The 25,847-nt window shown below is 42.3% G+C and overlaps 1 protein-coding gene across 1 annotated transcript in view; it reads left to right on the top strand.

Annotated features, from left to right (window-relative positions):
• Nucleotides 1-12,225: 12,225 nt before the first annotated feature.
• PTPRG (protein tyrosine phosphatase receptor type G) overlaps nucleotides 12,226-25,847 on the top strand; it is a 686,752-nt gene continuing 673,130 nt past the window's right edge. The window contains exon 1 of the mRNA XM_039910413.1: nucleotides 12,226-12,400. Coding sequence (XP_039766347.1) covers nucleotides 12,316-12,400 — 85 coding nt within the window. The 5' untranslated portion in view covers nucleotides 12,226-12,315. The remainder of the gene's footprint in view (nucleotides 12,401-25,847) is intronic.

Below are 25,847 nucleotides of genomic sequence, written 5' to 3'. Positions count from 1 at the left end.
CCATTGTTTGATTGATTTATTGAGCACTTACTATGTGCTGAATCCACCTACTATGCTCTAGGAACTAGGGAGAATGCAATAAAAGTAAAACCCATGCTCCCTACCCTAGAGGAGCTTAGACTCTAATAAGCTTTGAAAATATGGAGCATGGAAGGATTATCAAAAGTTTTCAAAGATGGCAAGAATACAGGGAATAGAACTGAAATTACCAGGGAATCAAAAACAGGAAGATTTCGATTCTAGGCAGGATACTTTGGGACAAATTTTGGACAAGGAATCCAACAGCTGAAGTCAGAAAAAGCTTCTGAGATATTGGGGCACTCTTTCCGCTCAGCAGGCAATGAGTATCAACAAAGATCCTGGAGCTAGTGGCTCAGGAATTTCTATATGCAGATGACTGGGCTCTTGAGGCACATTCAGGAGATTTACAAATGATTGATTGATCTGTATCTTATCAGATTTGGTGCAGAGCTAGGGTCCAAAAATAAGTCTGAAGAAAATCAAAGCTGTGCACAAGCCTACATTTGGGAAACCCTAAACACAATGAAACTTTTTCATCAATGGAACATAATTAAATTATGTCACTGAATTCTGACACCTAAGCATTATATTATCCAAAGATGCACAGAAAGATAAAGGGGTAGAAAACCAAATGAAGAGGTCAGCATGTTTTTTAGCAGACTATTAAGATAGAGTGTGGTAATAATGACCCTCTTCTGGCCCTCTTCTTGGCCCTCTTCTGTTCTCCATTTACACTCACTCCCTTGGTGAACTCATTCGCTCTCACGGCTTTGACTACCATCTCTACGCAGATAACACGCAGATCTACATCTTCGCCTCTGTCCTCTCCCCCTCCCTTCAGGCTCACATCTCCTCCTGCCTCCAGGATGTCTCCACCTGGATGTCGGCCCGCCACCTAAAACTCAACATGAGCAAGACTGAGCTCCTCATCTTCCCTTCCAAACCCGGTCCTCTCCCAGACTTCCCTATCACCGTGGATGGCACGACCATCCTTCCCGTCTCTCGGGCCCGCAATCTCGGTGTCATCCTTGACTTGTCTCTCTCGTTCACCCCACACATCCTATCCGTTACCAAGACCTGCCGGTTTCACCTTTACAATATCGCCAAGATCCGCCCTTTCCTCTCCACCCAAACGGCTACCTTACTGCTACGGGCTCTCGTTATATCCCGGCTAGACTACTGTGTCAGCCTTCTCTCTGATCTCCCTTCCTCCTCTCTCGCCCCGCTCCAGTCTATTCTTCACTCCTGAGCTGCCCGGCTCATCTTCCTGCAGAAACGATCTGGGCATGTCACTCCCCTTCTTAAACAACTCCAGTGGTTGCCTATCAACCTCCGCTCCAAACAAAAACTCCTCACTCTAGGCTTCAAGGCTCTACATCACCTTGCCCCTTCCTACCTCTCCCCCCTTCTCTCTTTCTACTGCCCAGCCCGCACGCTCCGCTCCTCTGCCGCCCACCTCCTCACCGTCCCTCGGTCTTGCCTATCCTGCCGTTGACCCCTGGGCCACGTCCTCCCGCGGTCCTGGAACACCCTCCCTCCTCACCTCCGCCAAACTAATTCTCTTCCCTTCTTCAAAACCCTACTTAAAACTCACCTCCTCCAAGAGGCCTTCCCAGACTGAGCTCCCCTTCTCCCTCTACTCCCTCTACCACCCCCCCTTCACCTCTCCGCAGCTTAACCCTCTTTTCCCCCAATTTCCCTCTGCTCCTCCCCCTCTCCCTTGCCATCCCCTCAGCACTGAACTCGTCCGCTCAACTGTATATATTTTCATTACCCTATTTATTTTGTTAATTTTGTTAATGAAATGTACATCGCCTTGATTCTATTTAGTTGCCATTGTTTTTATGAGATATTCTTCCCCTTGACTTTATTTATTGCCATTGTTCTTGTCTGTCTGTCTCCCCCGATTAGACTGTAAGCCCGTCAAACGGCAGGGATTGTCTCTATCTATTGCCGACTTGTTCATTCCAAGTGCTTAGTACAGTGCTCTGCACATAGTAAGTGCTCAATAAATACTATTGAATGAATAATAATGGGGCTTTAAACCCCATATCAAGCTGAAAGCCTATAAAGCTGTTGTGGTGTCAATCCACCATATAATCAATGGCATTTATTGATTGCTTACTCTGTGCAGGTACTGTGTTAAATGCTTGGGAGAGTGAAATAGTGTAAGCAGACACGCTCCTTACCCTCTCGGACCTTATAATCTGGTCAAGGAAACAGAAATTAAAATAAATTACAGATAGGGGAAGCAACTGAGTATAAAAAGATGTATATAAATGCTGGGGGTGTTTGGAGTGGGGAGAGTTCCTAAGTCACTGGGGAGTAAGGATTCAAGTGCACAGATGATGAATAGGGAGAGAAATAGGGTGAGGAGATGAGAAATTAGGGAAGGTCTCCTGGAGCACATGTTGATTAATTGATTCATTCAATCGTATTTATTAAGTGCTTACTATGTTCAGAGCACTGTATTAAGAGCTCAGGAAAGTACAATACAACAATAAATGGTGACAATCTCTGCCCACAACGAGCTCGCAGTGTGTGGGGGCTGAGGAAAGGGGAGACAGACATCAATAAAAATAGACACCTATACAAATGAATAAAATTACAGATATATACTTAAGTGCTGTAGACTTGGGAGGGGGGAAGAGCAAAAGAAGCATGTCAGGGAGACTCAGAAGGGAGTGGGAGATAAGGAAAAGTGATGCTTAGTCTGGGAAGGCCTCTTGGAGGAGGTGCACCTTCAATAAGGTTTTGAAGGAAGGGAGAGTAATTGTCTGGTGGATTTGAGAAGGGAAGGCATTCCAGGCCAGAGGCAGGACTAAAATGTGATTTTAGTAAGGTTCTAAGAACAGGGAGAATAGTAGTCTGCCTGATGTGAACAAGGGGTGAACAAGGTGTTGGCAGTGAATGAAACATGAGTGTGGCACAATGAGTAAGTTGGTATTAGTGTTTCATTGCTCCCAATGAGTCTTTCTCCAGTCAGCCCCACCACCTATATTCATAGATTGAGAGCCCCTTGAGGTGCAGGAGCCCGGTCTAATTCCCACCTGTGTACTCTCCCCCAATGCTTAGTACAGTGCTCTGCACAGAGTAAGTGCTTAAGAAAGGCTGCTACTACTACTGCTATTAAAGGAACAAAGTGTACAGGCTGGGTTGTAGTTTGAGAGGAGCCAGATAGGTAGTGGGAAAAGAGCTAAATGAGCGCCTTAGAGCCAGTAATGATGAGGAGTTTCTGCTTGATGTGGAGATGTATGGGCAACTATTGGAAATTTATGAAGATTGGAGAGATGTGAGCAGAATGATGATGTAATAGAACAATGATCTGGGCAGCAGAGTAAAGTATGGATTGATAAAGGGAGAGGTCAGTGAGGATTGTCTCTGTTGCCAAATTGTACATTCCAAGCACTTAGTACAGTGCTCTGCACATAGTAAGTGCTCAATAAATTCTATTGAATGAATGAGTGAATGAATGAATGTACTATTTGAGATGGTATATGACAAATGCTTGAATCAGCATGGTGATGGTTTGGATGAAGAGGAAGGGGCAGATTGGAGGTAGTGTTAAACTAAAATCCTTCTGTATGGCTGTGAAACCTGGGCCCACTACAGAAGGCACATCCAGTTTGTGAAACTGTTTCATCAGTGTTGTCCATGAGCCATACTGAATATTGAATGCTAATAGTATTACTAAAGATGAAGTCCTGGAGTATAGCCAGCTCACTGGCTTTGAGGTCATGCTCCTTGAAACACATAAGAAAAAGGGAGTATAGCAGGAAACCCAAGCACCTGCTTCAGGGTGAAGGGAATGGGCACACATGATCAGGGAGAACAGATTGGGTGTTTTAAAATATAGTGAACCAAAGTCTCAAACACTGGTAAATAAGCAGACTGTTGGGAGAGCACTTCAGCACACAGATCTATCTGACTTGTGGTGATCAGATAAAGGGTTGCTGTCCATGACCAGAGCCTTTGGGTAAACAGGGAGACCAAGAGGCAGATTTGAGAACTGGTGACAGGCTCTATAAGTGGCAAATGCATTAGCATAGCAAAGGACAATCTTTCACACACAGTGTAGAATCCCTTGTCAGTCAAACATAGGTCGTTTCATCCTCATCCACACACTTGGATAATATCTCACCTTTAGTAACATAATCTTTGAATACAAAAGGCAGCTCTATCTCTTTTTCTCTCTGTATACATATACACTTTGCTTTTGTTTGTATAATAGCAATATTCCTGTTAATAACTTTAAAAGATTTAACAGTAATCTCTCTGATTATTCCTTACAGATTGGTAACTCCTAATGGCAGAGGAAAATGTGATTAGTGCAGCATTTTCCTTTTAAGTATAAAAGAATAATCTTCAGAATGATTTGTACCTACAAACTGGATAGAAAATCTGCCATGGGCACAGAGATATTGCAGGAAATGGATTCTCATTTAACCTTGTTCAATCCAATTCTCTGCTTTCTGTCAGACATCTTTATAGTTCTCTCACCTACCCAAATTGCTAATGTGGAAAGAAAGACACCTTCATTACAGAGGTTCCTGAGATGATGGATGAGGATGTAATGATTGATTAACAGTTGCTTAAAAACGGGGTTATACATGTTAAATCCTCTTATAGGGAGTCTAAATATCTGGATTTAAGTTATTGTGTTTTTAAAATTGTCCTCTTAACTTAGATGTGGATCATTACCATGGCTGCTGAGAAATTACATCTAATAATTTACCTCTCTAAATTCTTGGTACTTGTTTTAGATTTACAAAAATGCATCTACATCTACAATTATCAAGTGATTTTTAAAAAATAAGTAAAACAAAAAGTAACTCCTAAAAATGCCACGAATATACTTTTTAGGCTTATTAAAGCTTTGCTGTATGGATTCATGCTATCGCTGTGTACCAGTAATTTTGCTATTGGTGTTTCAGAGTAGGAAATTAAACAATCCCCAGTTTCAAGGTGGTGACTTTATATCAGTATCTTTGTTCGGTAGGATAGTCAAAATCCTTAGATTAATGCAAGCTGATAAATATTCTTTAAAAAAACATCATGATGCAAGTAATTTTCACTGAAGATTCTTCATCAAATGTCAACAAGGAGAAAGTGATTAAAGCACTTGTCAGTACTGCTTTCTGCATTTTTGATGTTGCAAAATACTTCCACCTATTGAGTAGTGTTCATGGAAAAGACAATACAGTGCACTGTGTTCTTGGATCTTTCCCATGAACGTTCAACCTTATTTTACCTGTTTACCTGGACTTTGATTAGGTCAGCACTGCCAGATTTGGAAAACTAAATGGCACCTATTTTCATCGTTTTCCAGAGCAGTCAGTGAAGGCTGACAAATGAACATTTATACCTTTACAGTACAAACAGGTGGTTTTTCACTAATAGTTACAGAAGAGAAAGCAGCTCTACAGTACTTTCTGGTGCATCTCCGATGTTTAAGTGGGTTTATTTGGAATGAGACTAAAGGAATTTTTTCCAAAAAATATGGAAAAGAAAAGATGGAGATAGAAAACCTGATTGCTTGGCTTTAAAAAACTGAAGTACTTTCAGGGAAGTTCTTAAGTTTTTGTAAATCTGAAGGTGTATTAAGTTTATTCTCCATCTTTATTTTTTTAAATGCATGTTATATATTTTTACTAACCTAGATAAACAGCATGCATATAACATTAAACAAGAAAATCTAGTCATTAAAAAGGAGAATTAAAACGGACAATGCGACCTAGTGGATTCAATTCAATTGTTTGATTCCTGTTGTTCAATGTTGATCAAATCTTCCTTTCTGTGCCTCCCTGAAACACTCTGCAAAATGGCCTCAAGGGGACTTGGCACCAGATTATGTTTAATTGCTCTGAGATCACTGGAGACCAGGCTTTATGCTAATGCTATTATTGCTTTTAAAGGGGTTGGAGTTTTCTTTGGTTATATTAAAAAAAAAATAACTTGTTTTGCAACCACCCCCATTCCCAAAGACACACACCTGTAAAATCAACACGGCCAAGTAGTTTAAACACGGGATGAATATAAACATTACTTTTTTTTAAGCATTCATTTGTGATGTTTAAAAACAATTGGGAGAGTATTATGATAGTACATGACAGACAAAAAGTGAAAGGTGGTTAAGCATATTCATTTAGCTTCAGTTTAGAACCTCGATTAAATGTAGAAAGAAAACAGGAAAAAAAAAGAGGACATTCTATTTTAAAGCATTTTGGTTTCCAGCACTGGTACCACTTGTAATTCTGTTGACTGAAGGCATTTAGAGGTGAATAATTTTAATCTTTCATTAATTCATTCATTCAATCGTATTTATTGTGCACTTAGTGTGTGCAGAAGAGTACAGTACCACAATAGTTACATTCCCTGCCCACAACGAGCTTACAGTCTAGAGGGGATTCCCTGAGAAATATGCACAACCAGGTAATAACAAAAACACTGCATGGGGTTTTTGTTCCTCTCACTTTCAAAGCTCAAACAGAGCTACATTTTAAATAAATCTGTCAATGGTATTTATTGAGTGCTTACTGTATGCAGAGAGCTGTACTAATAACTTGAGAGAGTACTAAACAACAGAGTTGGTAGATACATTCCCTGCCCTCCAGGAGCTTGCAACCTAGACGGGGAGACAGATATTAAATTATGGATATAAACATAAGTACTGTGAGGCTGAGCATGGGTGACTATCAAGTGCTTAAAGGGTACAGATCTAAGTTGCATAGGTGATGCAGAAGGGAGAAAGAATAGAAGAAATGAGGGCTAAGTCAAGGAAGGCATCTTGGAGGCGTGATTTTAATAAGGCTTTGAAGTTGACGAGAGAGGGGAAGGGTGTACCAGGCTGGAAGTCTGACTTGGGCAAGAGTCTGGCTATGACACAGACAAGGTCAAGCCACGGTGAGCAAGGTGGTGCTAGAGAAGCCAAGTGTGCCTGCTGGGCTGTAGTAGGAAACTAGAAAGCTAAGGTAGGAGGGGATGAGTTAATTGAGTGCTTTAAAGCCGATAGTAAGGAGTTTCTGTTTGATGTGGAGGTGGTTGGGCAACCACTGGAGGTTCTTGAGGAGTGGAGAGAAGTGAACTGAACAGTTTTTCAGAAAAATGATGAGGGCAGCAGAGTGAAGTATGGACTGGAATGGGGAGAGACAAGAAGCACAGAGGTCAGCGAGGAGGCTGATGCAATATATGGTAAGGGCTTGGATCAGCAAAGTAGCAGTTCAAAATACATCTGTAAAATTTCTGCAGCAGGGCCTAGTGGAAAAAGTACAGACCTAGGAGTCAGCAGACAACTGCTTTCTGTATGACCTTGGGCAAGTCAGTTTTTTTATGGAATTTGTTACACGCTTACTATGTTCTAGGCACTGTATTTAGCACAGTGCTCCATGCAAGCTAATCAAGTTGGACACAGTTCATGTCCCACATGGGGCTCACAGTCTTAATCCCCATTTTACAGATGAGACAACTAGGGCACAGAGAAATTAAGTGACTTGCCCGAGGTCACACAGCAGACAAGTGGCAGAGCTGGGATTAGAGCTGGGATTAGAGAAGTAGCGTGGTTCAGTGGAAAGAGCACGGGCTTTGGAGTCAGAGGTCATGAGTTCGAATCCCAGCTCTGCCACTTGTCAGCTGTGTGACTGTGGGCAAGTCACTTAACTTCTCTGTGCCTCAGTTCCCTCATCTGTAAAATGGGGATGAAGACTGTGAGCCCCATGTGGGACAACCTGATTCCCCTGTGTCTACCTCAGTGCTTAGAACAGTGCTCTGCACATAGCAAGCGCTTAACAAATACCAACATAATAATTAACCCATGATCTTCTGACTCCCAGACCCGTGATCTATCCATTATGTCAACAACCTCTGTACCTGAGTTTCCTCAACTGTAAAATGGGGACTCAACACCTGTTCTTCCTTCCACTTAGACTGTGAGCCCCACGTGGAACAGGAGCTGTGTCCAACCTAACTTGCATCTACACCAGTGCTTAGAACAATGCTTAACACATAGTAAATGCTTAACAAAAATAATAATAATAATAGTAATAAAATGGTGGGTCTGGGTATGGAAGAGCACCTGGGGGATAGGCAGCTTTGGGCACAGGTCACTAGGCTAATAATGGCAGAGGGGAAGGGTTGTGGACTGGGCCAGGAATAGACATATAGGCTGGGCTCCAGTTCCTCAGAGATCCCCAAGATATCACTGCCACATCATTCTCCCCTCAAGCAACCATCACACTGTTCCTCCCATGGTCCCATTGCTTCTGTCAGAGACAGAGGTTGGGGCTATACACACCAAAGGTCTGATCCAGTACAATCAGTCCTCAAATTAAGATATTTTGAATAAATTGCATTTGCATTTACATTTTGAAACAGACACTTTCAGTCTTACAACACAGGTTTTGACTGAATACCACAAGCTTTATCATGGCACTGGCTCAGTGGATGCAGGTGGTGAGGTACCTTGGTCATGTGGAACTATAGAAACACATTTTACACTTTAATTTGGGGGAGGAGAGAGGAGAAGAAAGTATAAAGAAGGTAGGGAGGCAGAATGGGAGTGGGCCAAGAGGTAGGTGCCACCAGATGGATTCACCAGGAAGGGTTGACATGTCTATTTTAATGGACGAAGTAAAATTAGGCTACCTTATTGTGGAGCCTCTCGGATTCAATATCAATTCATTAATGTAGCTGCATGACACACTTATAATCGACTGACCACACAATTCTGGGTAATTTTAGTAAAAAGACGGTAACTAGCGTTGGTTCATGAACAAATCTGCCATTTATAGCATTTTTTCTTTGGGGGAAAATTGCTTCCAATTTACACTGTTTTGATTTAAGATGCAGCTTTCTGAACAACTTCTGTGGTCTGAGGACTGCCTGTAATGGCGTTGCTTTTATTTTTCCTCCTTGGCAAATGTTCAGTTTGCAACATACAAACGCCCCCAAAAGGTTAGTCAGTGCAGAACCAGAATTTTAAGGAGTGTGCTCCAGTCTTGGTTAAACATTTGACCTGGCACCTAGCTATTTGCCTAAGAAAGACACTTTATGCTACATGACTTGTAAAGATTGCCAATAATTTCATTTATTTTACTTTCTTATAGCTACTGAGGAGACAGTGGGTTAGTAAAAAAATGGGGACTTGATAATCATATATATTTATTTTCAAGGTTTCAGTGACCTCTAAATAATACCACCATATTAGGTTTCATTAGGGACAAAGCATTTTTCATATTCACATTCATGCTACACTGTGTGGTTAAAAAGGCTACTAAAAATGACAGTTTCCCAAGAAAGTAGAAAGCACTTCACAATTTTTCAAGTGAAAAACATACTTTTTCGGTGATCTGAAAAGATGCTTTTTTCATTTCAACCACTTGAAATGTGGTTGAAAACGGCAGTGAAGAAAGTGAGAAGAAAGTGGAACTTTGGAGTCATGGAGCTTATGATAGAGGTTGCAGGAGATGCAGACTGAGAAGCTTGAGTATGGTGGGTGGTCAGTGGAATTTGAGTGAAGCGAGGCAGGAGGAACCATTAGAGATACAGCCCTGAAGAATCTGATTCTACTGGCCTCTCCATATTCTTCTGTTACATTTCCCTGAAGCTCCTGAAGGGAGGCTCCTTGAAGTGGCATTCTCCCTGGCCTTTCTGTTGCTCTTCAGGGTGGAGGGGGTGGTTGGTGGGGGGGGGGGGGCAGCGAAGAGGGGACTGAGAAGGGGAGGGGGAATAATGGATGGATGAAGATTGGTCAGAAACTTCTGATGCATGTATCGGGTTTTTGTTAACCAACCAACATCCTTGTTGCATTAACAGAATAGACTTGATAGGCTAACAAAAAAGCAAACCAAATGTTTTTCTGGCTAGCAAATTCCTCCCTTCTCCCCCCCCCCCCCACAACCTTTCCACACTAACCGTGTCACAAAGATGCTTCACCTGATATCAATAAGCATCCGAAGTATGACTAAGGGACATACATTTTTCCCTTTTATTAAGAGATTTTTTCGACATGTTATCAAACCTGATTTCATTCAGATCCCGGGTCTGTCAGCTTGTGTTCATCTATCTGGGTGTAATAAAATCTCTCTGAAATCCAGGGGAAAAGAAATCATACAACTCGATGACTTTCTCGATCTCTTAATGAACTAGTTTGATTTTAGAAATCCTAGAAACCCTCACATACTTCCAACAAAAATTGTGTTTGAACAAATGCCTGGGTGTAGCACAGATCAACAAAGCCAGGAAGGATCAAGCAAAGGCAACCAAACCCTTTATTGTGGAGGTTTAGGTCCGAGTAAGTAAAGAATGAATTGTTGATCATATGCTGGAACTTCCTGCCTTTTATTAGTTTTTATTCCCAAGTGTAACTTTTAAAGTTTTTACTTTGCGTGTGTGGGTGTAAAATTGCTTCCTAATCACACATTGTGGAGGATCTCCGAACATCTGTACGTTATTTTAAAATACCGTATCCTGCTGCAGGGTGCTGGGAGAGCGGTGTAATGAGACAAGTAACTTCAAAAAGATACCATTTAGATAAGAATGAAAAAATTTGAAATTACAAATGGCAAATTATCTCGACTCAATTACGCGTTTAATCAAAAACTCCTCCATCTCCCTTTTCCCTCTCCTTTCCCTCCCATACTCCCTTCTTACGATTAGTTAGGAGCAGAAACCAGGCAAAAATACCGTGCTTATAACTAAAGCGTGATAAAATCTTCCAGTCAAAAGTAAGGGACAAAACTCATTACAGATAAGACAGTGCTCCCATTTCCCCCAGAACGCCTCTCCCAGATTGCTTCTTATTTAAACGGCCGGCTAAAGAGGCAGCCGCTCCCCGTGCCTCCGGGAGCTGCTTTGATTCCGAGAGTGGCAAGGGACGCGCTGCAGCCGTCTTTCTCTCTGGGAGACTACTGGGATGTCGGGATCTTTTCTCTTCTCCCAAATAAAGCTCGGAGTTAAAACTCTGTTAACGATTTCGTTCTGGCTTTGGTGTATGGCCTTGTTTTGGGAGAGTGGGGGTAAGGGGATTCGATTGTGCAAGACTCTCACCCAACAGATCGATACGACGGAAAGAAAAATTCTTGTCAGCAAATTGGAAAAAAAAAGAGAATGCAGGCGGCCAAGGACTGCTTTGCTTTTGTTTCCTTCCTCTTGGCAATTTGAATGGTGTGTGCAGAGCAGGTAATCGGTTTCTCTGAGCAGAGCTTAAATGTCAAATTCAAAGGTGTTGGGTCTCTTCCTCACTCGCTCCCTGAAATCAGTCCCCTTTTCTAGCTTCCCCTATTGACATTCCGACCCTCACTAAGAGGTAACCGGTTTGATATCCTGGGAAGAGCCTTCTCTCTGATGGCAGTCCCAAGCCTCTCCCGCGCGCGCGTTTGTATAAGTGTGTGTGTGTGTGCGCGCACATAAGAGAGAGAAAGGGAGCTTAGAGAGAGCGCGAGCAATCCAGCAGGATGAAGATGTGGAACTCAAAGTGGAGTGTGCTGTTTCTGTTGCTGCTGCTGCTGCTTTAAGAGTCCGGAGTGCGCGCAAAACCGGACGCCCCCTTTTTCTGCGCGTCCCCGCCTCCTCTCTCTCTCCCCTCGCTCTCTCTCCCTCGCTAGGCTTTAAAGTCCCAGCCAGGATCCAAGCTCACATGTTACTTCCTGTATGGAAGAATGGAAAGCTTCCAGCTCCTCTCTTGCCATTTCTTCCCAACCTTCTCCGGAGTCACAACTTTCAGGAGGATGGATTGAAGAAGCCCCTTTTCAGTCTCCCTTTTGAAAGCTTTTTCTTTTCTTTTACCCCATCTCCCTTCCCCTTTGCAAACATGCCTTCCTTCCCGTGGCCCTGGAAGGAGCTGCCCGCCTGAAGAAGAGAAATCTCACCCACCCAGCCACAGGCTTTTGATATTCATCTCTTCTGCTGCCGCCGCCGCCGCCGCCGCCGCCGCCGCCGCCGCCGCCGCCGCCGCCGCCGCCGCCGCCGCCGCTTTAAGGGCAATTGAAGTTCTGAAATCACTGCCTCTCTCCAAGTCTCCGGCATTGGCTCTGTCCCCTGGGCCTTGGGTTTTTGCTACTGAGGGTGCTGTTGGTGGCCCCTAGGACTTCTCCCGGGCTCAGAGACATTCTCCCCCCCCCCCCATCCCTCGTTTTATTGCCGTGTTACTTTATTATTATTGTTTCCTGGGGGAAAAGGGGTCGAGTAGGGTTGGGAGGGGGAGCGGAGAAGGAAAGGAAGAAAAGTGAAAAAGGAAAAAAAAAACTTACTCAACAAGTTTATCACCTTTTTCTCCCCTTTCGATGTGCGTTTTTGGACATGCGGAGGCTACTGGAACCGTGTTGGTGGATCTTTTTCTTGAAAATTACCAGCTCTGTGCTCCATTATGTCGTGTGCTTTCCCGGTAAGCAGTATACGGGAGGGGGTGAGGGGCCGGGGGTGGATCGGGGGGTATGGGGGGTGGGAAATGACGGGGACCCCCGAACTCCCGGCGGGCTCTCAGCCGGACGACGCTTGCCTCGGCCGGAAGATCCCCAAGGGAAGGAGAGGTTATTGGGGAACGATTTCTTTCCTTTCCCTTTTCCCCCAGCCCAGCTGGCCTCTGGTTCTGAAAAGCTAAGCTTGGAAGGAAAGGAACCGGAGAAAGGAGAGGGAGGAGGCGATGGAAAGGAGGGACTTTGCCTCCTCCGGCCCCGAGCCAGGCAAGGGGAATCCTCTGGGGGGTTGCTGACAGGGGGAAGGAGTGGGGGCGGGGGTCCTGCGAAGCGGGAGCTGGCGAGGTCTCTCTGGTCGGGGCTGTGATCTCCTTCCAGCCTACCTCCTCCCCCTCTCCCCTTAATCGCCCCCTCCCAATTCCCCCCGCTTCTGGGAGCCGCCGCAGCTTTGTCTGGCAGAGCTGCCTGAGAAAGTGGCCCGGGGTGGGTGAAAGTGGAAAGCGATTTGGAGAGGGAGCAGAGCTGGGGGGGGGGGGGGGGTGGGGGAAATAATAATTATGGTATTTGTTAAGCGCTTACTATATGGAGAGCACTGTTCTAAGCGCTGGAGCGGGGACAGCAGGACCGGGGTTGGCGGTGAAGAGAGTGGGAAAGGTTGCGATTGGTCGAGCTGGAGACTGGATGGGTTTTTAAGCTTAAGGGGTAAGAGAGAATGGGAAGGGTGAGGAGGGTGCGGAGGGAAGGGGATACGGAGAGGAGAGATGAGGTTTTAGCCCTAGACCGGGAACACTTCTCGCAAGTTAGCGTTTTCCCCCCTTTTCCACGGTCGTCTACACTCGCCCCTGTGTCAGAGACGTGGGAAGGGGCAAGTCCGTTCTGCTTCCCCGTTTTCAGGGGGCGACCGGCTTTGCGGAAAGGGAGAAAGGACGAGGACCAGGGAACAACGGGGAGAGGAGGGTCGCCCGCGGCATTGTACGTGTTTACGCGCCTAATAGGATCTGATTTTTCTTTCCCGGTTCTGTCTCTGTCCTCTGTTCAGCTTTGCTCTTTTCGCGGCCACCCGCTTGCGAGCAGCCCCCAAGCCCGCTCGGTGTGCTCAGCCCGCGGCGGAACGACATAAGAAAAGCCATAATAAAAATTGTAATACCAGTATTAATAATAAATGAGATCCAGGAACCTTCACTCAATTCTGCAACCACCTGGCCCCACACTAGTCTTTTCCCCTCGCCTCCCCTTCGTGGGAGATGGCCATCTGCATCGCTCTCCCCGGGGGCTACTTAGCGCTCCCCCTTCTTCCGTTCCTCCCGGGCAGCTCCCGCAGCTGTGCCGCCCTCCCCCTCCCCCCACGGCCCTAGCCCGGGGCTCTGCTCTGTGGCCCCGCGTCCCTCGGCCAGGGGAAAGGAAGGGTTTGTTAGTCCGTTTTCACTTCCAGGGGTACGAGATTAACTCCCCCCCCCCTTTTGTTTGTTTTTTGTTGGTTTTTTTGGTTTTTTTTTTTACAGTTTACAACCCCCTTTTGATCGCCTGATCACTGAAAAGGCACCCGGGGGGTGCGGAGATCCGTGTTTCGGAATTTGAGCTAGAGTCGTGGATTTAGAGGAGGCTGCCCCTTCCTTGATTGATTTGAGTTTTTTAACACCCCTTCCCCGGTGCCTCCGTGGGGCTGTTTTCCCCGCGATGGGGCTTCTCTCCCTTCCCCCTCCTCCGGGTTAGGCGCCGGCTTTTGGCGCAGTGCTTCTCTAAGCAGAATCCCGAGCAGAGTCCTCCGGCCCCGCTCCGAAACGCCCAGTGCAGCCCACTGCTGGGACCGGGATGTTTCTGGCAGGCTCTGCAGAGTGGAGAGACGTCGAACGGGGTGAGAGCCGAAGAGCCTGACCCTTCCTAGTGGCCCTTCCCGGTCCCCGGGGCCCCCTTTCTTTACCAGAGATTAGCGATTGCCTATCATCCCCCGCACCAGTGGCCACTGCAGGAGGCCACGCGTCTCTGACACTGACAAGAAAGCCCCTGTGCCGGGTACAGTTCGAGAGATGATGGGCAGGCGAACTCTTTCTCTCCCCACCCCGTCACCCCCCGCTTATCACTTCCAGCGAACTGGCTCTTTAGTTTCTCCATCCAAGACCAAGTGACGGGCAGTGGGGGAAGAGAGGAATTACCGGGTGTGCGGTGGACAACGGAAAACTTTAACTATTTTTACTTAATACCCTTCCGTTCACTCTGTAGACCTCTTCCAATCTACGCTACCAATCCTACATGTCATACGGGGTGGTGAGTTTTCTTCCCTACGACTCTACTGACCTTGCTGGTGCTCTGATATTCAGATGCTCACAGGGTCACTCTTATGTGGGAGCTGAAGGGGCTGCTAGGAATGATTGGAGGAGTGGGAGAAGTGCTAAGCAGCTTTGCCAAATAAGGAAAAATTTAGACAAAAACAGCTGGCTCCATCTTCAGCTTTGGGATGCATCAAATACAGTATCAGCCTGGCCTGACCCTAATTTTCTAGCGTCTACAAAAAGTCAAAATCCACAAATTGGACACAAATTCTGTCGGTTTAGTGGTGTTCCCTTTTTTTCTGCCTTCTCCCTAAATCTCTTTCCATGGTTCTGTTCAGAGCTGCTGAACTACCACTAACTGACCCTACTCTTCATTCCTCTATTCATAAAGAGAGTTGATAGACTCGCACCGAAAAACAACGGGTTGGTGAGGAGAGGGAGAGGAAAAAAATCTCATTTTGAAAGTAGAAGCCTTTCAGGGCATTCAGGCTGGAAGCCTGCTGGAGCCCAGTGCTAGGGGAAGTCAAAATTTCAGAATCTTGGAGGCTCCCGGCTATTCCATTTTCCAAAGGTGCAGTTATGCCGGTGGCCAGCGGGGGCTCCTCAGAGCTTTCGTCTTTCAGAGATTGTGTTTAACAAAATCCCTCAAACCCAGTCCTGGCTCCCGACAGGGATTGGTGAAGAGGCACCCATCTCTGTCTTTGTTAGCCAAATTTAGGCAGGAACTCTGCCAGAGGACACACTCTTGCAAGGACACACTCTTGCAGCTCTTAAGTATTTTTGCACGTGCTGTCTCCTTTAATTGGGAGACACTAAGGAATCTAGGTTTGAAGATAAAACTCTAGTTCCTCAGAGCAATCATCATGTTTTGAAACTGTCAGATCTTCTCTTGTTTGCCATGATAATAAACTGTTTGTAGCTTTGAAATTAGGTGTCAGGTCTTTAACACAATATCTCTTTGTTCTTTTCAGTTTTCTCTGAGAGCCTTGTCAACTTTTCCCACTACATTTTGCGACACCACCCCATCCCACAAATCATCATAGTAGTACCACCCCATCCCACAAATCATCATAGTAGTAAAATGTAATAGGTAGAATTTTAGGGCTCTCTTTGGAAATTTAAGTTCCCATTATGAAATCGTGTCTTCCCTGCTTTTTAGTGACTGTATGATACTGAATACAGAATTTTACGGTAGCCGAAGTTTAAGCATGAAAAGTGTTAAGTAGTAGTTAAATCGCGTTCAGAAAATTTAATTTTATGTGCTCAAAAATTGTGCAATTTAAACAAATGATCCCTATAATCGCACAATTCTTTTCAGTACATAGACAATTCAATGACTTCAAGTGAAAATAAAATAAGCCACCGAGAGGGTTAAAATTCCATCTGTTTGAAATTCTGCAACTCTTGAGAAGAAACATTTATCTCTTTTTGTATTGATTTCTTCTCGATTTCTTCCTGCAAAGTGAAACCCGTCTCTTTGGTTCTGATATATATTGTAAACTAGCAGGCAGGCACTGAAAGCATTTCAGTAAAACAAGCTCTGATGTAGGTTTAGTATGTCAGTATTGTAAGAATCCCTGATTCATATCCATGGAATCTTGTAATCTTTACCTTTGATACCAATGCCCTCTCTTCTGTTTGTATAGGTGGAACTGTATAGTAAAAATATATATTTTTCCTAAACAGCATTTTAAAAGAGTATTTGTAATGTAGACATATCTTACTCTTGGGGTGGTAAGAGCATGCTATTTTCCTCAAGACAGCTTGTTTGACTAGTAGGACTCTCTTGAAGGCTTTGCAGAACATGACCTTTTTAAAAGTCCCTTTGACCCAAGGCTACCACTTTTAAAGTCCCTTGGGTTTCATTATTATTTTGTGGACTTAGAGCACAATATATTTTTCTCTGAAAGGCATTTAATAGAGTTGTATTTGTAAAATAGGCATATCTTACTCTTGGGAGGGAAGAAATCCTGCTATTTTTCTCAAGGCATCTTGTTTGAATACAAAGAATTTCACATCAAAGCTTTGCTGAATGTGCCCTTTTTTAAAAATCACTCTTAACATGAAGGTACCATGTTAAGCCTCACTGACTTCATTATTCTTTTATGTTTTCTTCTAAACAGTGATGACACTTGTGGGTTGGGTAAGTTAGAACATCAAAATAAATAAGGACATAAAGAGTCTTTCTGAAATTGGGTGTACTGAAATTGCCAGAAGCAGGAAGGTTTAGGAAATCTTGAGAGTAGAGGGGTGGAAACATTACTAAGAAAATGATTTTTTTGAAGTCAACTCATTTGCTTCTTTTTTTCATAAGTAAACTTGAGATAAGAATAACCAATTCTTCCATAACGTATTTTTGCTAAACATTTTGGAAAGCAGTCTTTTAGGGAATTAGGGAACTTTCTTTCAATAGCACATATCTGTCGGGATAGAACACAATGTGATGTTGGAAGAAATGGTTGGGCTCATGCACACGGAGTTGGTCAAAGTATTTTCTTTAACGTGGGGTTTATCAAGAACGTAACCTTCAAGTTAGAAAAGAACTGAGTGCATTTTATTTTCTTTCCTTAAGCAAGAAAGGTAGGTTAAATACTGCTTTTGAAAACAGAAATATACCAAACTGAAATAAATTTTTTTTGTCTTTTAAGTTAAAGCTTTCAAAATACTTCTTTAAAAGCAATGTAATGAGGCTCAAGCCTTTGCTTAAGTGTCATACAAACTCTATTGCTGCAAGGGAAAAGGCTCATCCTTCTTTGGACCTGTCCTCAAAGCTCTTCTTAAAGTGCCTTTCAAGACACTTAACATTAGTATTGTTACTGGTAATTGTGATGGTTAATAGATTGGTCGGGGGAGAGAAAAACCTATTGTTGCTAGCCCATAGTGCTATTTCCCCATTCCCACTCATATACCTTTGCTAGAGCTTTTTTTTTTTTGGCGGGTGAGTGAGTTTTTGTAATATTATATCCTAATACAGAAGTTTGATTACAGGGTATCACTAAATGTTTTTCTGAGACAAAAGAGGAAATGGAGTAAATTAGAATTTTGCTTTCCTTATATAGAATATAGATATACCATCTCAGGTGAGTATATCCATGAGACACTATAATATTCAGGTTCTCCAAGCTTTACATAAGACAGTGGTAAGGCATAGGAAGCAAAGCGCCAACTCCACAAATTTCTCTAAAATTTGAGAGAATCTATTTTATGTGAGGCACCTCATATGAAGGTTACTAAAATTGGATCAGTGGATATGTTTTTCAATAAAAGAGAACATGACTGTTTAGGCAAAAATAAAATCCTGGGTAGAATATATTTGCTAGACTTTCAACATAAACTCTCTGGGTATTTCAGACCAAGTAATCACTTGGCTTGAAATTACTATTGAAGCCAAGTGGTATACCCAAGAAAGGGATAATCGTTTCTTAATGATCAGTGTACCAAACAAGGAATTCAATCTCATCTTTTGGAAACTCTGATACCGATACATTTTGCGCCCAAGAAAATCATTTAAGCACATTGTCTCAGTTCCATATCCATAAAATAGAGTTCATATCTTTCCTTCTTCTTCCCACACCTATAAAAACTGAAATATTGAAAGATGTTAAGGCCAATGTAAAAGCAAAATGAAACATCAAGATGTTTTTATACTGACTCCTCCTTACAATTAGTGTCTTGCCCTTATTTTACTTATTTTCATGAAGTGGCATTTGACTAACTTGCACAGTATTGAAGTCATGGAAGGTTACAGAAGAAAATCCCTAATGTATTTTAGTAGATTCAATTTATTTTTTCAATATTTTTCTATAGCCTTATGTGTGCATGCCTTTATTTGACAAAGAAACCTAGAATGTACAGGAGAGGGCCCTCCAAGCCAATTTAGGTATGTGGTTTTTATGAAGATGACACTTGCATTTTAATTATTCCGTATTTTGGAAGCACTTTTTTTAGGGTCTGCTTTATGTTCCAGGAAGTGGCTAATGGAGTCCTTGCAGATTAAGAATGTCAATGTGGTTCTGTTTTCTTCTTCCAAACCCTGGGAACTGAGCTCGCTAGTATGTTTCTGCTCTAGTCATGAAAACACAGTGCACACTCTCTTTCTCTCTCTTTTTTCTCTTTCTCTCTTTTTTCTCTACCTCTTTCTCTCATGCACATGCACACACACCACACACACACGTGCACGCACACAAACACAAACAATGAGCTAGAGTTTTGATATCTGTTAGTAGGTTGAGTTGATTCGCTGTTAGCAGTGTCAAGACATGGCTCTGAAAAATCTTTAATCAGCCTGTAAGCCCTTTTGTTGGTGCAGATTTATTTTTGTAGACCAGTAGCTATGGAAAGGTGGATATGTAATTCTGGAGAGTAGGGTGGGAATATGTGGAAAGATAACTTTTTGAAAAATTTAAAGCTGGAATCTGTAGAACTTTATAGAAATCAATTTTTGTGCTGTAGAGAAATAATTGTGGTGTCATTTTTAATTTGTATTTTTTTATAAGAAGTATAAAGCTTTCATTTTCTACTATTGGGGATCACATCTTAAAATTTGGATAGCATAATTTTGAGGTCACATGCAACAGAGAAAAATAAATGGTAACTATCTCCTTAACTACATGCAAAAGCTTAGTTTTGCCACAACTGCTTCTGTTTTCCAAACTCAAACTGGAAAAGCTTTTCCTTAAGCTTTCAATTTGCATAATGAAGCACAGAGATCTCTTCTTGGGTCTTTGCTGTTTTATCATGCAGCAGTACCTGAGACTCAAATTAGATTCTTCCTTTTTTTTGAAAAAGTGGGTCATGGCAAGACCAAGATCCAAACGTGTGCAAGCATTGTTTCCTTCCCCACTAAATAAAACATTCGGTGTCTAATGTAATTGGGGTGCATGTGTCCATTCTACTTTGTATTTCTTTTTTTGGTTTTGTTAGAATAATCCGTTAAAATCAGGGTTAATTTACATTATTTTGACTTTATTTTGCTTTAGCACTTAGATAAGAGACCTTATCTTTGTGGCCCTCCCCATCATCATTATCGTCATCACTGAATCCTGTCTAGAAACCACACACAATGCACTGTAGCTTATTGGTAAAACATATCATGCAAGAGGAACAGCTCATTCCCTCAAACCTATTTTTGAGAACTGAAATAATTTTTTTTTTCCCAAACAGTAAAATGGGATTTTAGGCTACTATGCTTAGCCATTCTGGGCTAAAACAAAATAACATTATTGGCTCCTGCATTCTGTCAAGTAAGGCCCAAAATGAAAACGTAGTTCATTTAATATACGAGACTTCAATGTGGAAAAATAGGAAAACAAGTCTCATTTATTTTGATTTTACCATACCATACCATATCATACCATACCATACCATACCATGACACGTTTTACGATACTGCAAGTACAACCAGTTCTTCTTTAACAACGGGGTTTGTGCTTTAAAAAGAAATTGGCATTAAGGAGAAAATGCATTATATTACTTACGGCTCGACCAACTCTGCATTCATGCTAACCACCATTTCGTCCAACACCAGATAGACGTGCCTTGTGGAAAGAACATTTAATAATTTTCCAATAGTGTTTTATCCAGATCGCAATATGAAAACACACCTTATGGCAGAACTTACTGTATTTATAATTCACTTTTCTTCAGAGAGGCTTAAAGCATTTTACAGCTAATGTAGATTGATTATATTCACAAATCCTCCTATTTCTCATTCTTGATATACACCCAACAGAGTTTTAAATTATGCAGTGAACATAAATATTTCCAAACTTTGGATTTATCAGTCACAAATTTGACACACCAGTATAAGGTGAAACTGACCTAAGGAAGCTATATCATAGAAAAATCCCATAAGTTAATGTTCACTTCTTGCTAAACTATTTCCATATAAAGGAGAAAAACCTATTATTTGGATCTAAGTACATTTCTGCCAATCTTATACATGCTAGTTTTCCTGAAAGTCCAGATTTAAGTATTCAGGGAAAGACATCCTTATTATAGCAATTACAATAAAGAAGGTCTATAATATAATTAACATAGAAATTTATTTTTAATACCGAGAGGATGACGTTTTAGGAAATTAAATTTGCTACTAAATGACCATAAATAACTAAATAAAATGTGAAGGTATCCAGTGTTAAGACTAGATATTCTGTTGAAATTTATTGATTAAATTGGTTTGCCTAATAGTTTCAAAACATTTAGGCTACATATAAGATTCAGTTACATAAACGCACACACACACACACACACACACACATGACACATAAGGTGTGTGTGGTCCCACACACCTTAATGTTCCCACCTGGCTCTGCCCATCAGTGACCTCTTACAGACATCAAATTTAGAAGGAGATTGCTGGTATGGAAAGCAGCTGAAAAGAACCTCTGTCCCATCCTTTTCCGTAATGGCTCAAAAATAGCCATGGGGGCCAGTTCAGGTTGTATGGAAATATTAAATGACAGACATACATCATGCATATATACTATACATACATGTGTATGTTTAAGTATGTAGATTTTGAGGCTTCTTGTTCCTTCCTCCCCCCAGCCCAACCACACACACTTAAGGATATAGATAAAAGGGGATTTTAAGTATGTTTGTCATATTTTCACCAGGGAAAGGTTTGTGGGACTACAGGGCTCAGTATTTAAGAGAGCCAAAAATGGTGTATCTCAATCTGAGATGGAGAGGGAGGACACTAGGTAAGCCACACTTTTGTAATAGGTTGGCCCAGGAAGGTGGCATTTTTAAAGAAATGTGTGGCTAAAAATGCACATTGACCTCAGATTTTTTTTTGCCTTTTCTCTCCATTTTTATACTATCTGCAATTTTATTTTCCCTGCTGTATACCTCCCGATTTCTAACTACTGAGTTTTCAGTGAAGATTCTGGTGATTAGTACATCTGCTGTGAGCACTTTACTTTGCAGTGGTATATAAACTGTGTTGAGAGCACAGCATTGTCCGACCTGTTGATCTTGCTTCTACCCCAGTGCTTGGTACAGTGCTTGGCACATATTAAGCGCTTAAATACCACATTAATTCTCATTACTTTTGCTGAATAGGACACACAGAGGTAGACTGTTTCATGGCTACCAACTTCACCCTTGTCCCAAAGAACTTCTTGTAATGCGTGCTGGTTATTATGGAAGAGAAGGGGATGGGAAAAACTGTGGCCATGTAGAATGTGCCTATAAAGATTTAAGTAGACTCATCACAGAAGTGCCAATATCTGAGAAGTAAAGCTTCATGCATATTTCACTATGCAAGCAGATAGTGATAAAAATGTCATTGGCCTACACGGCACGCTCAGTAGCAGCTACAATATTGTGAACACCAATACTGTTTTTCACCTGACAAAAATAAAGATTCCCGATGCCCCTAAACAACTCATTTAATTGGTTGCATTCCATGTAGTAGAGGGATCTGAAGGATGTACAGATCACAGCAGCTATATGTGGAGAAGTGTATTGGATTGACCATCATCTAAAAGTCCCATGTTTACCCTGACTTGATCTATTTGAATGGAAGAGCAGCATCCAAATCATCCAAATGTTAGGCTTCTAGAACACGAAGATATATTTCATCAACAATGATGTAATCTCCAAATATGTGAGGCAAACATACACACATATACCTGTTCATCTTCCACTTTTCTAATACTCTTTTTATAATCATGGGTATTACAACAGTATGATGATTTTATTACTTTTAATATAAATTTGCCTTTTGGAAAGGTGTAGATTGGAAGTAATTCTTCTGTATATATTTATGGGAAAATCTTTAAAACTCATAGCCATGTTTTGCCCCTAATCCACTGATAGTAAGAACACTTACCAATCCACTCTGCTCCCACTACTCCCCAGTTTGCACTTTTTTTTTCTCTTAAGTTGACCTACTCACTGTGCTTTATTTTAGACACTCTAGCCTCTGACCCCTTGCTCCACCCTTTCTCTTGCTTGGAGCCTCTTCTCTTTTCAAATCAATCGATCATATTTTTTGGGTGCTTCCTGTATGTAGAACACTGTATTAAGCACTCGAGAGAATACAACGTAACAGAGTTGGTACACATGTACCCCGACCACAGTAAGTTTACAGTCTAGAGGGGGAGACAATAAAATTATGGTTATGTACATAAGGATGTGAGAATGAGGTATAGCTAGGAGGTGATCTTGGTAGGACTGAGAAGAATGACCTGGGAGGTAGAGGATGAAGAGAGACAGTACATTAAGATGTCTATAATAGTACTTCCCATGCTGGATGTGTCTTTTTAAAAGTATCTAAGTCTGATGTCAAAACACCACAGCTGCATTCTTACATCTCAACCTGTCATTCATGATGTAAACTACGGGTAACCTGGAAGACAGATCTTCACCAACCTAAAAGAGCACTTGCTATCAGGTTTGTTTTGAGATAAGGTGGCTGGGATACAGACAGGGGAATTGGCTGGGCTGCAGAGTTCTGGAAATGGATTCGGTATTGCTGACAGGGAAGATGTTCCAAACTGCTGATTTTCCACCTGACTGCAGCTCTCCCCATCTTTAAACCTTTTCTGAAATCAGCCTTGTCCAGGAGACTTCCCCTGCTTCGTTTTTCTTGTCTCCCAACTGTCACGTATTCATTCTGTAGTATTGAGTGCTTACGATGTGCAGAGCACTGTACTAAGCGCCTGAAATGTACAATTCGGCAACAGAAATTTCTTCTCTTAGAACATAGTCATTTATCTGCTCTGGGATCTTGAACAGGTCACTTAACTTTTCCGCACCTCAGCTACCTCATCTGTAAAATGGGGATTAAGACTAGCAACCCTTTGTGGGACAGGAATTATGTCCAACCTGATGAATTGGTATGTACCCCAGCACTTAGTTTAGTTCCTGGCACATAGTAAGCACTTAAAACATATCATTTAAGAAAAAAAAAACTGCCATCTCAGCACTTTTGCACCGCTTTTGTTATTATGTTTTTCTAATCACCTGTAGCACTTCTATACATTATCACTTATGTGTTGTTTAAGCATTTATTCATCCACACAGTCATCCTTTCATTCTCTTCTTCCTTCTCTCTGCAATTTATTTAGTTTCTCACTCTCTAGATTATAAGCTCCTTGAAAGCTGGGATTGTATCTTCTAAATATTGTACTTTCCCATTTTAGTACAGTGCTCTGCACATAGTAGGCCCTCAGTGAATACTACTGACTTACTAGCTGCAGTGATTTTTGAACATGCCTTCCAACACCGAGGAGGACCTTCAAAGCATGTAAAACTAGTCAAAATGTGAATGTAGCTCTGATTTTTAAGGAAGTAACATCTGCAGTCAAAGTCATGAAAAATGGTAAAGAGCCCAGATCTGATGGCATTCCAGAAGAAATCTACAAGCAAGGAGAGGACCTAATCCTCAGATGTCTCTACAAGCTCTTTGTCAGCATATGGAATACTGAAAATGTCACAAGACTTCAAGCACTTAGTAGAGTGCTCTGCACACAGTAAGTGCTTAATAAATACTGTTGACTGATTGACTCAAAGATACCACACAATCACTTTCACAATCACCATGGCATTTCACTGCTTTCCATTGCCTGCAAACGTCTAGGTAGAATTCTCTTTGACAACCCTGCCCTACCTGAATATCCGTAAAGATGAGAGCTTCTGAGGGATGGAGTTTGTGGCTTGGTATTCTCAACCAGGGCTCAGAGAGGGAAAGGGAAGGGTTTCATTGGGGAGAACCTGAAGCCACCAAAGAGGTACAGGGAGAAGCTGTTACCCTGGGAAGGAGCATGGCTTAGTGGAGGGAGCACAGACCTGGGAGTTAGAGGACTTGGATTCTAATCTTGGCTCTACCAGTTGCCTGCTGTGTGACCTTGGACAAGTCACTTAACTTCTATGTGCCTCATTTTCCTCATCTGTAAAATAGGAGTTCAGTTCTTTTTCTCCCTTCTCCCTCCTAGATTACATGAGCTTCTTGTAGGACAGGGGCTGTGTCCAATGTGATTGACTAGTATCTTTCTCAGCACTTAGAACAGTGCCTGACATATAGTAGGTGCTTAACAAATATTATAATTATGCGTACCATAATTGTTACCCTTCGGAACAAAATGCAAGATTTGCAGATAGGATTTTGGAGCATGACAAATATAGGAAAAGTGGTAGGACAACTCCAATGCCTCTGTGCTGTGTCCTTGCAAAAGCAGTTGACACCATCAGCAGGCCAGGGCAGTTATAATGATAATAATAATGATGGTATTTGTTAAGCACTTACAATGTGTCAAGCACTCTTCTAAGCACTGGGGTAGATACAAGGTAATCAGGTTGTTCCACATGGGGCTCACAGTCTTAATCCCCATTTTACAGGTGAGATAACAGGCTCAGAGATGTTAAGTGACTTACTTGCCCAAGATCACACAGCAGACAAGTGTTAGAGCCAAGATTAGAATCCAAGTCCTCTAACTCCCAGGTCTGTGGTCCCTCTACTAAGCCATGCTCCTTCCCAGGGTACCAGCTTCTCCCTGTATCTGTTTGGTGGCTTCGGATTCTCCTCTGACTCCCAAGCCCATGCTCTCGCCACTAGGTCAAGCTGTTGTAAGATCCTTAGGCTATCCCATGATAGTATGGCAGGTTGAGTGAGTTGAAGTTACCCTGTCTGAGCCATTCATCCTCTTCAATATGAAATAGGGCTGGATGGTATGGACCATTATATTCTACCATACCCTAGTTATGGGCAGGGAACATGTTTATCAATTCTCTTGTATTGTACTCTCCTAAATGCTTAGTACAGTGCTCTGCTCACAGTAAGCACTCAAGTGAATACTACTGGTTAATTAATTAATTGATTGGTTGATCCCTTAGTTTGCAACAAGGAATCTAGAAACTGGTATCAGAATATGATTCTGAGCTACTGGGAAACTTCTATCTCAACTTGCTATGTAACACCTAGAAAGTCTTTGAAATAGTTTCAGGAACTCATAACTGCAGGTAACTATGCTCTTGAGGCTCATACTCAAGAAGACATTTACATGATTATGAATTTTGCAGATTTGGCTCAGTGCTGTGCCCTGACAATAAGTCTGAAGAAAATCAAAGTTATGTACCAGCCTGCCCCTAAGAAACCCTGTGCACAACCAAATTTTTTCATCAGCAGAACAAGATTTAA

This window comes from Ornithorhynchus anatinus, chromosome X1, assembly GCF_004115215.2.
Source record: "Ornithorhynchus anatinus isolate Pmale09 chromosome X1, mOrnAna1.pri.v4, whole genome shotgun sequence".
NCBI classification, from domain to species: Eukaryota; Metazoa; Chordata; class Mammalia; order Monotremata; family Ornithorhynchidae; genus Ornithorhynchus; species Ornithorhynchus anatinus.
Note: the sequence above shows the minus strand (reverse complement) of the source record. Positions and strands in the feature narration are given on the sequence as shown.